Here is a 15,955-nt window from a genome sequence, read left to right on the forward strand (position 1 = left end):
CAAAATTAACACCCAACCAATTTCTTCCTGCTCTCCCTCCACTAAGGTTTTGTCTCATCATTCTGTGGATTTGTTGATAACTGTGCTGCCAGTTGGGGGGCTAGCGCCTTACAGTAGAACAGTTTTATTAAGGTTTTGAGTCTTATTGTGATGTTCTCACTCAATAGTCAAGGATGTTATAAAGAAGTACATTTTACATGACAATGTTCTGGAAAGAAGATTGTCAAAAAACATCTAAGAAAAGTACAATCAGGTAGCCATTTCAACATTAAGTTTTAGCTTAAATTTCAATTTACTCTTAATTGATAAAAGCATTTTTTCGATGTTCTTTAAAATACTGCAAAGTACTCAAAAAGAAAGAAAAATACAGTGCAGAGAAATGAATAACTGAAGGCCAATGCTTGCAGTGGGGGCAGCCTGTGGGTCCTGTCTCTGACGGCAATAAAAATGATCAATCTCTTAATTATACTTCAAATGGAAAAACTAGTCTATATTCCCAAATCTTCAAGAATGTAGCAAAATAGACATTAAATAGATTTTAAAAACACACACAAACCCCTTATAGCACGGATCAAATGAATTGGAAAAATAAGATTATTCCTAAAATTACTGGGAATATCCCAGTCCAAATTTCTATAACTTGAGTTCAAAACTAAAAAGTTTACTTAACTATCTCTGTGAGGATTTACAGGAAAATGGCAACACTGGTTGTCTCTGGAGAGGGGAACTGAGTCAGGATTTTATGTACAGGAGTTGGGATAGAGACTTTTCACTAAATTCCTTTATAAACTTTTAGATTTTGGAACTATACAAGTGTATTGTCTACTAGAAAAAATATTTGATTATTTAACTGAACACATGTATTAAAAACCTTGATAAATAGGACTTCATCAAAATAAAATATTTTTTACTCTTCCAAAAAAATGAAAAGGTAAGTCTCAGACTAGAAGAAAATAATTATAAACCATGTCTGGTAAAGTACTTGTATGAAGAATATATAAATAACTCTCAAAACTCATGGATTATATGACATATAATCCATGAAAAAAATGAGAAAAGGATTTACATAAGACATTTCATCAAATATATCCATGAGTAACAATAAGCACATGAAAACACTCAACATCATTAGTCATTAGGGAAATTTTAAAAAACCAACATGAGATACCACTACACAACACTAGGATGGCTATAATAAGACAAAAAATATATACACTGATGAAGATGTGAAGAAACTGGAATCCTCATTCATTGCTGGTAGAACTGTAAAATGGTGCAGCCACTTTGGAAAAGTTTAGCAGCTTCTTAAAAAATTAAATATAAACTTACCATACAACCCAGCCATTCCACTCCTAGGAATCTACCCAAGAAAAATGAAAACATATGTCCTGTATGTGGATGTTCAGAGCAGCATCATTCATAAAGGTGAAAAGGTGGAAACAACCCAAATGCCCATCAATTGGTGAATAAATAAAATGTGATACATACACCCAATGGAATACTACTCAGTAATAAAAAGGAACAAACTACTAATTTATACTACAATATGAATGAAACCCAAAAACATTATGCTAAGTGAAAACAATCAGTTGCAATTTTGTATAATTCCCTTTATGTGAAATATCCAAAAGAGGTAAATTACAGAGACAGAAAGCAGACTGGTAATTGTCTATAATTGCCAACAGGAGCAGAAATTAGCTACAAACAAGCACGTGGGAACTCTGAGGTGATGGAAATATTCCAAAACTAGATTGTGGCGATGGCTGCACGACTCTATAAATTTAATAAAAATCACTGAATGGCAAAAAAATTATTTAACAAAAACTCTTACTGAAAATGAAAACTATACAGCAATAAAGAAGATGAGGATTATAAGATACTATTATCCTATTATTAGAGATATGAGTATGTATGACAGTATCAAAAACCTTGACTAGTATAGTACAGTGGTGACAAATGACTCAGTAAATATAGTTTACTATATTTAGTAAACTGTAAGGTTATTATAAGAGGTTATAACTTAGAGGTTATTTAGTAACCTCTTAAACCAGTGAAACTTGCTCAATTTTCATAATTTTGAGTAGTGGTCAATGATCTTTTCTATTGATCCCTTCTGGAACTGGTTCTGATGGTATTTCAGATGCCCCTCTTCTCCCCTCCTTTTGAGCCTTTGTGTATTTTCAAAGTGCTAGATATACATAGGAATGCCAGGAAAGGCAAGCATATTTAATTAAGAAAAATAGTTATATTCACAGGCCAAATAGCATACATTTTGAGTTCCATATTCTTTGTTTAGTCTTTTAGGCTAGAATATCAACATTCCTCTCAATCCTACTATTTCTAATTCTACTTAATAGGCAAACCATTTCCATAGATACTATATGATTCTTGAACTGTGTGATATAGTTACAAGTCATGTAAATAATACTGCCATCACCACAACTTAGGATATATTAATAAGAAACACAGCATTATCTACTGAAGTATCACCTTTGTATTTACTAATGCCTTACCTCTTCCCATAAAGGATTTAAAGTGGCAAGTTTTAAATGTTTTTCTATATGATAAATCCAAGTCTAGGCAATATATTAACAAATACAGCAATATGCCACTGAAATTTCCCCTACAGCTTAGTGTAACCAATAATAAGACAAGTCATTCAGTAACAGGGTGATGGTCAAATTATGGTACATTGATATAAAGGACCATATGCTGGTATTTAAAAACATAGCTTTAAAGAATTTTTAATGACTATCATGTTATGTTAGGTGAAAAAAGCAGCAGGACATATAATTTTATACACACACACCCCCCTCAAATATTCAAGTATATATCTGCATGTGTGTGTCAATAGTGGCCTCTATGAGTTAGGGGTCTATAGCATTTCCCCCCCTAGTTTTCTGCATTTTCCTAGTGTTCCTTATGTTGCAATTAAGAAAAGAGAATTGTGGTTTTTATATTTTTCCTCTGCTTACAGGAAAACAATCTTAACCTAAGCTACAAAATGAGGACTACAAAACAGGGCAAGTTCTTGACTGGACTTGTGAAATGTTAAAGCCTCAGAGAACAATGTTGAGTAAAACATTAAAGAGTAGCAAAAAATTCAAATAAAATACGTATCCATTATTCAATATTTTGAAATTTAAAATATCAACCAAAGGCAAGACCTTTTCTTTTCTTTTCTTTTCTTTTTTACTATCTCTTATTCCTTTAGAATGAAGAAACACAATGGGAGATTAAAAATAATGTTTACCAGAACTGAATTCACAAATGAAAGATGCAAGGCCCCAGAAATATGAGAGTAATTTTAAAAGTGTATTTTAGTTTGCTAAAGAGAGTGAAATTCTTATTCTCTTAGTGTCAATAATTTATAAAATAATAAGTTAAATATCAAGTGCTTCTATTTCAAAAGATGAACAAGATAATGAAAATATCTTCCTGAAGTAACTAACAACTGTTATTTATAAATATAGAATGCTTATGTTACTTCAGTAACAAAGAGAAATGAAAGAGATGTTTTAATGTTGCTGATTATATTACCTTCAGGAGCAACTGCAGAAGGACAGACTTCTTTGAGGAGGTCTCCTAGTGTATGCAATTGTCCATCTGTAGCCACAGGACGAAAAAGCTTCTGAATGAAAGGCCGTTCAGTTGTTGTCTATTCGAAAAATGAAAAAAGATTTCAAACAATTAAGTCTCTGTTGCTGCGAATTATGAACTAATAGATCAGAAATTTAAAGCTGGCATTAGCTGTCTTCTGATATAGTGTAATCAGAAGCATATAACATCACAAATGTGCTATTATGGCCCAAAATGCTTAACACAAACTCAAGTAAATCTAATCACAGGAAGCAATAAAACAAATTCAGAACGTGCAGCATTCTAAACACAGCTGGCCTGAACACTTCAAAAAAGTCAAAGGCATTAAAAAAACAAAAACAATACAAAAAGATTAAGAGAGACTGACAAGATATAACAACTAAATACAAAACACAAAAGTCTGACTGAATACTGGATTGGAGAAAGAAATTTAAAAAGATCAGCTATAAAAGACATTTTTAGAATAAATGGGGAAATACGAAATGAACATTAGATAATATTATTTTAATGTCAAATTTCTTAGGTGTGATAATGTTTATAAGGACAATATCCTTATTGTTAAGAAATTCATGATCCAGTATTTAGGAGTAAGGTACCATGATGTCTGAAACCTACAGTCCAATGGTTTGGGGAGGGGAGCGAGAAAGAGTATGTGTGTAGAAAGAGACAGCAAATGTGAAAAAATGTTAATTACTGGTGAATCCAGGTGAAGGGTATTATATGGTCTTAGTTGTTTTATTATTTTATCTTTTCTATAGGTTCAACAAATTTCAAAATAGTAGATGTATTTCCTCTGACAACTGTTATTAGCACTATGTCATAATTTATTGCTAAGAATTTCAACGTCTTACCCATTCGAAAAATGAGGTTTAATTTTCTCAAACTCCCTCTCTAGAAGCACGACAACAATGATGCAGCCTCCCCATGACAGACTGCGGAGGCTCTGGAATCAGCCAATCTATGAATAAATAGCACTGTCGTTTTTGAGTTCTATGATCTTGCACCCAGTTTCTTTGAAAATCTGGGACATTCCATACCTCTTAAGTTTATTCTGGGAATAGGAGAACTGCCAAGAACAGAATAAGTAAACGATAAGGAGAATAATACCCACCACAACTCTTAACTGGTATTTCATTTTAAGATGGTAAGTTTTTGTTTTAAGCTTCCTGGAATGAAAAATCATAAAAACCTACAGGAACAGAGTAATATCTTAATATTTTATAAGAAAATGATTTCAAATACCTAGCCACTAAAGACAAGTTTTTGGTTTGTTTGTTCGTTTTTTAATTAATTTATTTATTTAGGCTGCACCGGGTCGTAGTTGCGGCATGTTTAGTTGCAGCATGTGGTATTATTAGTTGTGGCATGCATGTGGGATCTAGTTTCCCAACTAGGTATAGAACCCGGGCCCTCTGCATTGGGAGCGCAGAGTTTTACCCCCTGGACCACCAGGGAAGTCCCTGTTTGTTTGTTTGTTTTTAAATCACAGAGGTATATACCTCAACTTCTTCAAGATAACTTTTACCGGATTTGGTAAAAAAATCATCTGATTTTAAGTGCAGACATAAACTACGATGTAAGAAAAGCTAGACGTGGTGCAAGCATGTGAGTACCTCTCCTGGCTTTACACTGTGTGTTCAGTGAATACATAATAAATGTTAAAAACGGTGTTACAATAATACAGTTGAGCATATATGGAAAGTATGAAAAAAACTAAAATTTTAATAAGTATGCACTGAATATAATGCAATTCACTTCACTAACTGAACTCTTCATTTTTTAAAAGTATGATTGAACAGGGAGCTCTACTCAATACTCTGTAATGGCCTATATGGGAAAAGAATCTAAAAAAGAGTGGATATATGTATTTGTGTAACAGATTCACTTTGCTGTACACCTGAAACTAACACAACACTGTAAATCAATTATACACCAATAAAAATTTTTTTTTAAAGTGTGATTGATATCCTTCAATTTTGGAAGCTCATAGTTTTCCCACAGGTGAAACTGAGAATGATATCATGCACAATCAAGGATTAACTATGTGAAGATAATAAAGGTTAGAAGAATTCAGAGAAAAAAGAAATGAATAGGGGACTGCAATAATAATTTAAAATAGCCACCACCCACTTAGGGCTTTCTATCTTCCAGGCAATGAAGAGGCTTTTAAGACTTTTTAGCAAAGGAAGTGACGTGATGAAAGAGGCTTTTTCTGAAGACTAATGGAAAGCAGCTCTGTGTACAATGACTTGGTGAAGAGGTAACATCAGGATGATCGGTGAGAGGCTGTCTGAGTAATGCAAGCCTATGTGATGACAACTAGGCCCCGGTCAGTAGAAAAGGAGGGGCAGGACTGTACCCCCAATTAAAAAAAAGTCAAAATGTATCATCCATGCTCTGATCTGAAAATACTAAGGTTTTCAGCAAAGCCAAATAAATCTTTTCAAGATTCATTCGCCCCCTACTTAGTGACAGAACTATGAGGTGGCTTAGCTCTAATAATATAATATATATTATAATAATATGAAAAAATATGCTAAACAGGAAAGGCTGAGTAGTCTTAGCCACATATTAAAAAACAGAAATTCTCCCCTATTCCCATTCCTAGAAAAAATGGCCTGTAATTTCCCTGTACTTCTCTTTTTTCAACTCTCTCCCAAAGTGGAGCAGTTATAATAAAGGTATAACTTCAACAACCTTTATAATGCAATTTGCTTGGGGGGAGGGGGAAAGCCCACATATTCTAAGTAAATTCCGTAGAATGGTAACCAAGAAAACTCTCATCAAAGTAAACTGCTGTTTTTCAAATAATAAAAACCTTTATTAAGATACCCCAATAAAAAATCTAATAAACACTTTCTGTTTAACATTTATTCGAGTGCCTTTAAAAACCTGCATTCTCGGGCTTCCCTGGTTGCGCAGTGGTTAAGAGCCCGCCTGACAATGCATGGGACACGGGTTTGAGCCCTGGTCCAGGAAGATCCCACATGCCGCGGAGCAACTAAGCCTGTGAGCCACAACTACTGAAGCCCGCGCACCTAGAGCCTGTGATCCGCAACAAGAGAAGCCACTGCAATGAGAAGCCCACACACCACAAAGAAGAGTAGCCCCCGCTCGCCACGAGAGAAAGCCTGCGTGTAGCAGCGAAGACCGAACACAGCCAAAAATAAATAATAAATAAATTAATTTTTAAAAATCATATTAAAAAAACATATTCTCATTCTTAAAAAGTTAGTATGTTAGAAAAGAGCCATTAAGTGTCTAAGTTACACCAAAGATTATGAAAACTACTCAATTTTGAGAGTTATTTATCCTTAAAACAAAAGCCCTCCACAGACAGATCAGGAATTCAACTACTGTACAGAGGTTCTAAAGGGCAATGGGAATGAAGGGTAAATTCATGTAAATTTCTTAACAGATCTCATTAAACCTAAGTTGGAGTTAAGCAGAGAAAACTAAATTATACTAGGAAGTATTTAAAAGCTATTTTCCTTTTGAATATAGCAAGAATTTTAAAAATACAAAAACTCCACGAACATGAATTCTTTAAACTTTGATTTAGTATACATAAAACCAGATAATGCTAACAATATCCATGGTAATCTGAACCTTAGCCTGATAGATAAGAAAGCCACTGTAATAAAACTACACCACAACACTTAATCTAGCCATATATTTGTAAATATGCAAACTATTTCAGGGACTTTCAAGAAACAGAATTACTTTCTCATGAGAAATAATATGACTTGGTAAAGTCATATTTGAAACTGCCCTTGCTAGTTTTTAAATTAAATGTTAGTCATTTCTTTTTTTTTTTTTGCGTCACGCAGGCCTCTCACTGTTGTGGCCTCTCCCACCGCCCAGCACAGGCTCCGGACGCGCAGGCTCAGCGGCCATGGCTCACGGGCCCAGCCGCTCCGCGGCATGTGGGATCCTCCCAGACCGGGGCACAAACCCGTGTCCCCTGCATCGGCAGGCGGACTCTCAACCACTGCGCCACCAGGGAAGCCCCTGTTAGTCATTTCTTAAACACATCAAATGTATATAAAATTAGGATGCTACTGGCTGGCTGTGCCCCATCCCTTCTTTACTTAGGCACCCTCATCACTGTACCAATAACTTTTTCTTGTATGTTCTTGTATGAAAAAGTTATGCTGTTGATTTACCTTGGAGATATACTGAACAGAAGCAGAGGAACTAAATTTGTAAAAATTTTAAGTTAAATTTGTAAGCTTTTACTGAATCAAGTTTGCACACATATGCATGAGTATAAATGGAGGTAATATCTACACTGCAGAATTTCTGAGATAAAATATATACACAGTACAATCATGGTACACACAACCACCTAAATACACACTAAAACACACACTACCACCGCAACATTACCACCACCACAATCAACAGTTTTAGAGCACTGTAATGAATATTTTAACTTAATACTGTCCCAATTTAGCAGACTCAAATTTTATTTCTTTTTAGTTTTAATCTACTTTCTCTAAGTTCACTTATCTAGATGCTAAAAAGTCCAGAATCATGAAATTCAGCTTATGTTGTAATGTTTTTATACGGCAGGGTAAAAAAAGCAAAGTCACTTTAGGACTTGATTCAGAGCTAGTCTAGAACTTAACACCAAAAAGCAAGATCCATAAAAGGAAATATTGATAAACTGGACCCTTATCAAAATAAACTTTTACTCTAGAAAAGATTCTGTGAAGAAGATGAAAAGACAAGACTGAAAGAAAATATCTGCAAGACTACATATCCAACAAAGGTCTTGTATCCAGAATATATAAAGAACTCTAAGAATCCAACAGTAAAAAACACAAAGAATTCAATTAGAAAATAAGCAAAAGACACCAACAGACATTTCACCAAACAGGATACACATATGGCAAATAAGCACGTGAAAAGATGTTTGAGGGCTTCCCTGGTGGCGCAGTGGTTAAGAATACGCCTGCCAATGCAGGGGATGTAGGTTCGAGCCCTGGTCCAGGAAGATCCCACATGCCGCAGAGCAACTAAGCCCGTGCGCCACAACTACTAAGTCTGCGCTCTAGAGCCTGTGAGCCACAACTACTGAGCCCGCATGCCACAACTACTGAAGCCTGCATGCCTAGAGCCTGTGCTCCGCCACAAGAGAAGCCACCACAATGAGAAGCCTGCGCCCCACAACAAAGAGTAGCCCCCGCTCGCCGCAACTAGAGAACGCCCACGCGCAGCAACGAAGACCCAACTCAGCCAAAAATAAATAAATAAAATTAATTAATTAATAATAAAAAGATGTCTGACATGTCATTAGCCACTAAGGAAATGCAAATTAAAACCACAATACAACATCCCTACACACCTACCAGCATGTCTAAAATAAAAAATGGTAATAATACCAAATGCTGGTGAGCATGTGGAGAAACGAGATCTCTCGTACTATTGCTAGTACAAATGTAAAATGGTTCAGCTCTTATGGAAAAGGGTAAGGTAGTTTCTTACAAAACTAAACATACATTTACCATATGACCCAGCAATTGTACTCTTGAGTACTTCCAGAGAAGCGCAAACATATGTTCTCAAAAAAATTGTACACAATTGTTCATAGTAAAAACAATCCCAATGTCTTTCAACAGGTGAATGGTTAAACTGTGGTATATCTATACCACAGAATACTACTCAGTAATAATAATGTAAAAACCTATTAATACATGCAACAAATTGTATGGAATGCAAAGGAATTACACTACGTGAAAAAAATCCAATCTCAAGCTTATGTACTATATGATTATACTTACATAACATTAGTAAAATGATAAAATTTTAGAAATGGGGAACAAATTAGTAGTTGTCAGAGGTCAGGGAAAGGAGAAAGTGAGGTTGGAGGCTGAGCTATAAAAGGGTAGCCTTTGTGTTGGAACAAAACTAATGAAATATGAATAAAGTTTGTGGATTGTATCAACGTCACTTTTCCTGGCTATGATATTTTACTGTAGTTATAGAAGACGTCACCAGTCGGGGTAACTGGGTGAAGAGTATGGAGATGTTTCTGTATCATCTGTTACAACTTCATGTGAAGATTATACATGTTAATTTATGAAAAGCATTTAGAAGAAGGCCTAGTGAACAGTAATTGCTCAATAAGTGCTGTTACTGTTCTTACTAAGCATGACTTGACAGTCAAAGGAAATTTATTAAACACTAACATGTATTTTATATTGAGTTGTAATATGAAATATGGATGATAAGAAGATATACTAATCTTGTCATCACACTGTTACTACATAGCATTAGGGCTGATTTTGTCGTTTTGGTAATATATATTGTATCAATGTAATGAGTTAGAAATGTTAGTTTGTTGAAAATGACAAATTACAGCTGGACACATTTGGTTCACGGACCATGGAGTTAGTAACCTTAAAGAGGAAAGAATCATATCCAATAGGAAAAGGAGATTCTATTCACTGAAACAAAGAGATTAAAAGTTATGAAAGAGAAAAATAAAAATTCAGAAAGGATACAACCTAAAAGATGCCCAGTAGATGCATGATGATTCACTTGTTTGTGAAACTTATAAACGCCCTTAATTAAAAGGCTGGGGGTAGGTGGGTCTCCTACTGATACATCAAGCAGTACCTCATGATGACAAGGGACTCCGTTTGTTAGAACTGCTTGGATAGAATCATCCCAGTAGTAGTACCCAGGTTCAGGATCTCTGATCTGACTCGCTGTAAACTGAATCCATAATATTTGGTCCAGTGAGCCTTAGACTGGTATTCTAAGCCCTTGGTTGGGCTGAAGAAATAAATATTATATTGATACTTTATATATGTTGTAGTTCTCCAGGTACAGCAACAAGTTTTGATATCATCAGCTACTTTGTATGTTTTGCTTTTAAGTCCTATGAAAGAGTCAGGATAATTGGTTTACTATATTTGTAAATAAAATTTGATTTACAAGACTTGCTTAAGTATATCAAAGGAGTTCTGGGCTTCCCTGGTGGTGCAGTGGTTGAAAGTCTGCCTGCCGATGCAGGAGACGCAGGTTCGTGCCCTGGTCCGGGAGGATCCCACATGCTGCGGAGCAGCTGGGCCCGTTAGCCATGGCTGCTGAGCCTGCACGTCCGGAGCCTGTGCTCCGCAACGGGAGAGGCCACAGCAGTGAGAGGCCCGCGTATCGAAAAAAAAAAGGAGTTCACTTGTTAGGTTTTTAGATTTTTTTTAAAAAAATCAGCTATACTGAACTATAACGAATTAGCAATGCCTACTTATTAATAGAGAATGTTAATTAGATTTATTTCATTGACTATATAGATAGTACTATGTGTTTTAGAAGAATTAAATATGGAAAAGGAATAAATTATAAAAATATCAAGAAGTGAAAAAACTTGCTCTGATTTTTATGCAAATCTACTATATTTGTAACTAGCATAAATTGAACTGAAAGGCATTGGAAACACTAGATTTTATAAGTCCAATAAAACACATATAACTGTAAAGTTACTTCCAATATTAAAAACTCCACTAACTAGGGCCATCAAAATCAGTGCATTTTCACTTGACACAATTTTAAAATAACTAAATTTACTATATTTTAAAAGCTTTACATTATAAGTAATGAAGCCTTCATTATTGCCAAAATGGTGACATGATGAACACCAATAAAACTTTCCTTATATCCGTAGAAAAAACCCACAATATATACTTTACTTTTGAGAATCATGTGGCCACTGATATTCCATTAATCCTTGTAATGTGACAAGCATTACAAGGATATAAAGATAAATAAACTGAAACAAAGAATATTACATTTATTTCCTGTCAATGTTTTTTTAAAAAAAGGATTTGAGATTGCTTGTAGCAAAAGCATGCATATAATAACAATAAAAACTATTAACACATCTTTGTCTTGGATAGAATGATCCCATCTCTTATATGCAGAATCCAAAAAATAAAAAGGGGCTTCCCAGGTGGCGCAGTGGTTGAGAGTCCGCCTGCCGATGCAGGGGACACAGGTTCGTGCCCCGGTCCGGGAAGATGCCACATGCCGCAGAGAGGCTAGGCCCGTGAGCCATGGCCAGTGAGCCTGCGCATCCAGAGCCTGTGCTCCGCAACGGGAGAGGCCACAACTGTGAGAGGCCCGCGTACCGCAAAAACAAAAAACAAAAAAACCCAACAAACCAAGCTCACTGATCCAGAGAACAGATCAGTGGTTGCCAGAGGCGGGGAGTATGGGGGTGGGAGAATTGGGTGAACTGTTTTTGTTTTTAGTTTACAGAAATTGAATGAGGGAAAAAAAGGACTAATCCTGCTACAGTCTATAACATAAATTAAAATTGGAAGAGATTGGAGAATTGGGGAATCTCTTTGGTTAGCTTGAGAAATAATGAGGATAAGAACTTGTGTGGTGGCAAAGAAAATGGAGAGAGTGGATATAAGGGATGTGGATAGATTGTGTGATCTGAAAATAGATTTGTTTCCTTAATTCATTTGTTTATTCTTACTTTAATTCACCTCTTTTCTGTATCAGGCAGTTGTTAAAGGTATTCAGCAGAAAATGAGCAGGGTTACTCCCCTCACAAAGCTCTCTGACCAGCCCTGAGTAGCTCTCCTTTAATCCAGTAACTCAAAAATTAGTCCCACCCCCTAAGAGTGCTCACAGCCTCCATCCAGAAACATTCCCTCCACATCCTTTCAAATTCTGCTTCCTAGCCTGTTCCCAAATCTCCCAGTTTCTGATCACATCTTCTTTTCCTGACTATGATTCCACTTCACCCCATTGGCAGCTCTCATCTCTGGCTTCTTAGATGCACTTCCTACTTCCTATTTTTAGAGAGTTAGGCTGATTTCATGTGTTTTGGGTAAATTCTTGCCTAGTCCAGTGAAGCCCTGTGGTCTTGGCAACTAGGCACAGTCCTCATGGCTGTCTCCCCACCTGCCCCCAAACAGCCCAGACCCAGACAGTCAAGAGTCCAGCCACAACACAACACAACAAAACAAACAAACAAAAAGAATTATCCCAGTAGTAGTACCCATGTCCAGGATCTCTAACAACCAGAGGGCAGGGGTAAATACATTAGAAATCTTCATTCATTAAACATTTGTTGAGCACTTATGAAGGTATCACTTGTGCTAGTAAATACAAAGATGAACAATGCACACATAAACAAATAACTGTAACAGTGTTAAGTGATAACAGAAATATGTACAAAGTGCTATGAGAAAATTTTAAAGCCCAAGCATAAACTTTTTAACTCTGGACTTTTGGCAGCTAGAGCAAAAACAAAAGTAAAAAACAAACAAACGTCAAACAAAAAACTGGTTACATAATTTCATTTTGTAAGTGTGCAAGATATACCAGTAGGTTCAAAGTAAAATATGCTAAGTGTGGTAGAATGTAATGTATTAAATAAAATTGTAGGGAGTTTCTAAAGAAGATGAAAACGAAGGAGAGAATATAGGTCTTCCAGTTTCCAACTTGAAATGGAGAATTTTTTTTTAAAACAGAGAAAGAGACAAGACTATTTCAGGCAGAGTACAGCACCAATCCTTCCCTTTCATATGCCCCTCCCCACTAAAATATTCAGAGGCAGATGGAATATAACAGTACCTGTGAGAAATTAGTGGATAAGGGGAGCAAAGCGGCCTACAAATTTAGCACATAAAGCGTGGAATGTCAAATGCATTGAATTAGCAAGGGCTTGGTTGGAATCCCAACTCACAACACAACTGACTGGGTACGTAAGGCAAATTACATCAGTCTTTGGGAGTCTGTTTCTAAATCTGAAAAATGGAAATAATATATATTTTTGAATGACTGTTGTAACAATTAAATAAGATGAGATACACAAAACACCTAGTGCAACAGGTGTTTTAACAATGATTAATTCCTTTCATTTCTCCGTTTAAAACCACGGTTAAATGTGGACCAAAGAAAGGTAACACTATCTAGTCTTTACAGAACCAAAAACAGAGAGAATAAAAAATAATTAGTATCCAACCATGAGTTGTTCCCTTTGAAGTCTTGTTCATTAGAATATGTGGCACAAAGAAAAAGAAAATAGGGGTTTATAGAGGATATGCTGACAGACTTTACCAACAATGACACATGATATGTGCTTCAAACTGTCACATGCATATCTGGCCTTAGATATATTCATGCATGTCAAATTTTGCATCACATGCTTTTCAAAAGAAGCCTCATGTTAAAATTAGCTTAAGAATATACACAATTACAATACCTCATTAAGTAAAAAAGAACAGGCCATTTTCAAATGAATGCTTTTAGACCTTTACAGTAAACAGTCCTTTTGGTGGTGGGAAGTAGGGGGACAGGGAGGACAGCGGGAGGGGGGGAGTCTGTGCCACTTAATCAGACTACTTTTATCCTTTATGTAGGGAAATAGGAGACTTGAAAATAAGCACTTTCTGTAGTTATGCTACCAGAGTCTGAAGTCCATTTTGAATATTCCCGACAACTCTGAAAAATAATAATTAACATTTGAAAAGCTGTCATTATTATAGTCAGGGACACTTAATCCTCAAAGCAGCAGTGTCTTAATTGAGACTATGTTTAAATGAAAGCACCCATCAGAATTATATCCACACATCTGGTTTGAAGCTTATGTTTTGTCTTATTTAAATTGTTATATTTATTATATTTCTGCCTAGACAATACAAAATATATTTTGCTGCATAAATAATTAAGGCAAATTTTCTTCAAATACAGGCAACAGTTTGTGTCTTCCTCATATCCTTTCACTGAATAAAATGTGTTACAGGAAAGTACCATATCCCTCTTACTCAAGATTGAGATCAATTTGATGCTGTTTATGAGCTAATTTATAAAACAAGTTATATGGCTTTAAAATGTTTTATTTGAAATTATTAGTAGAGTGGCCAACTGAAAAGTTTCCTATAAAAGTGCTAGGATTGATGTGTTTAGTAATAATTATCTTAATTCTTCTAAGGTTTCTCTGGAAAGATTTCAAAACCATACCTGGGGAATCATAGTTTAAATTTCATTATCTATAAGAGCTTTAAAATATCTTTTCTAATTTTACCTAAAAGCCATACTAAAAGGTAGGCTACTACAAGAGTAATGTAATTAATAAACTGTTTTTGACTAAAGAATCAAAGGATACTTTTATATACATATTATTTCTATCTTTATGGTATAATTACATAAAATAACTATGCAGCACTTTTAATTTGTACAAATATAGAAATCCAGGTAGCAAGAAGAAACATCTGGGTAAAAGAGGTTGTGTTGACCTCAGAATTAAAATTCTGTTCTCTTGATGTCCAGTCAAGTGTCTTATCCACTAGAAAAGTGTTTCTAAACTTGGGCCAGGAGCTATGAAGCTCTACAAGATCCTCAGTCCTCTGAGCAAGGTCTGTAGGTTTTACAGTGAATGCTAAATAAAGTTTATACTATGGGAATGTTGATATTTTTGTTTCTGATACAAATAACTTTAAAAAATTATCCTACTGAAGTATCATCAAAAGCAGATTTCATAAATCCTTGTGAATTTTTTACAAGTAGCAAATAAAAACTAGTGATAAATATTTTACAGATCTCACTGTTGAAAGTAATCTGCTGATTAAGAAATTAAAAAAACATAGCCCTTGACTACTCTAAAAAACATATGAAGAAAAACAATGTAGTAAAACTATAAAACTCTTGAAAGAAAACATAGAAGGAAATCTTTATGGCCTCGGATTTGGCAAGACAAGCTGAAAGCACAAGCAACCAAAGAAAAAATAAGCTGAATTTAATCAAAATTAAAAATCTCTGTATTTCAAAGGACACTATTAAGAAAATGAAAATAAAATCTACAGTATGGGAGAAAATATATGCAAATCATATATCTGATAAGGAATTAGTGTCTAGAAGATATAAAGAGCTCTTATAATTCAGTAATAAAAAGACAACCCAACTAAAAAAGAACAAAGGTTTTGAAGATATTTCTCCTAAGATAACATACAAATGACCACTAAACGTATGAAAAGATGTTTAACATCATTAGTAATTAGGGAAGTGAAAACTGACACCAAAATGATATACCCCTTCATACCCACTAAGATGGCTATAATTAAAATGATAGAAAATAACAAGTGCTGACAAGGATGTAGATAAATTGGAACCCTCGTACTTGGCTAGCGAAACGTAAAATGGTGCACATGCTTTGGAAAACAGTCTGGCAGTTCCTCAAAAGATTAAACATAGAATTATCACATAACCCAGCAATTCCACTCTTAAGTATCTACCCAAGAGAGCTGAAAGTATATGTCCACACAAAAACTAGTACATTATTGTCTACAGCAACGTTTATCCATAACAGCCAAAATGCAGAAACAATCCAAAT

At 35.1% G+C, this 15,955-nt stretch overlaps 1 protein-coding gene across 6 annotated transcripts in view; it reads right to left on the reverse strand.

Moving 5' to 3' along the window:
- ATG5 (autophagy related 5) overlaps positions 1 to 15,955 on the reverse strand; it is a 126,887-nt gene that overhangs the window by 21,781 nt on the left and 89,151 nt on the right. For all 6 annotated transcript variants that reach the window (XR_002175229.3, XM_073789471.1, XM_019929503.3 and 3 more), the window contains exon 7: positions 3,541 to 3,658. Coding sequence is in view for 5 of the 6 variants with exons in the window: in XM_073789471.1 (XP_073645572.1) it covers positions 3,541 to 3,658 (118 nt within the window). In the remaining variant the exon portion in view is untranslated. The remainder of the gene's footprint in view (positions 1 to 3,540; positions 3,659 to 15,955) is intronic.

This window comes from Tursiops truncatus, chromosome 12, assembly GCF_011762595.2.
Source record: "Tursiops truncatus isolate mTurTru1 chromosome 12, mTurTru1.mat.Y, whole genome shotgun sequence".
Classification (NCBI taxonomy): Eukaryota; Metazoa; Chordata; class Mammalia; order Artiodactyla; family Delphinidae; genus Tursiops; species Tursiops truncatus.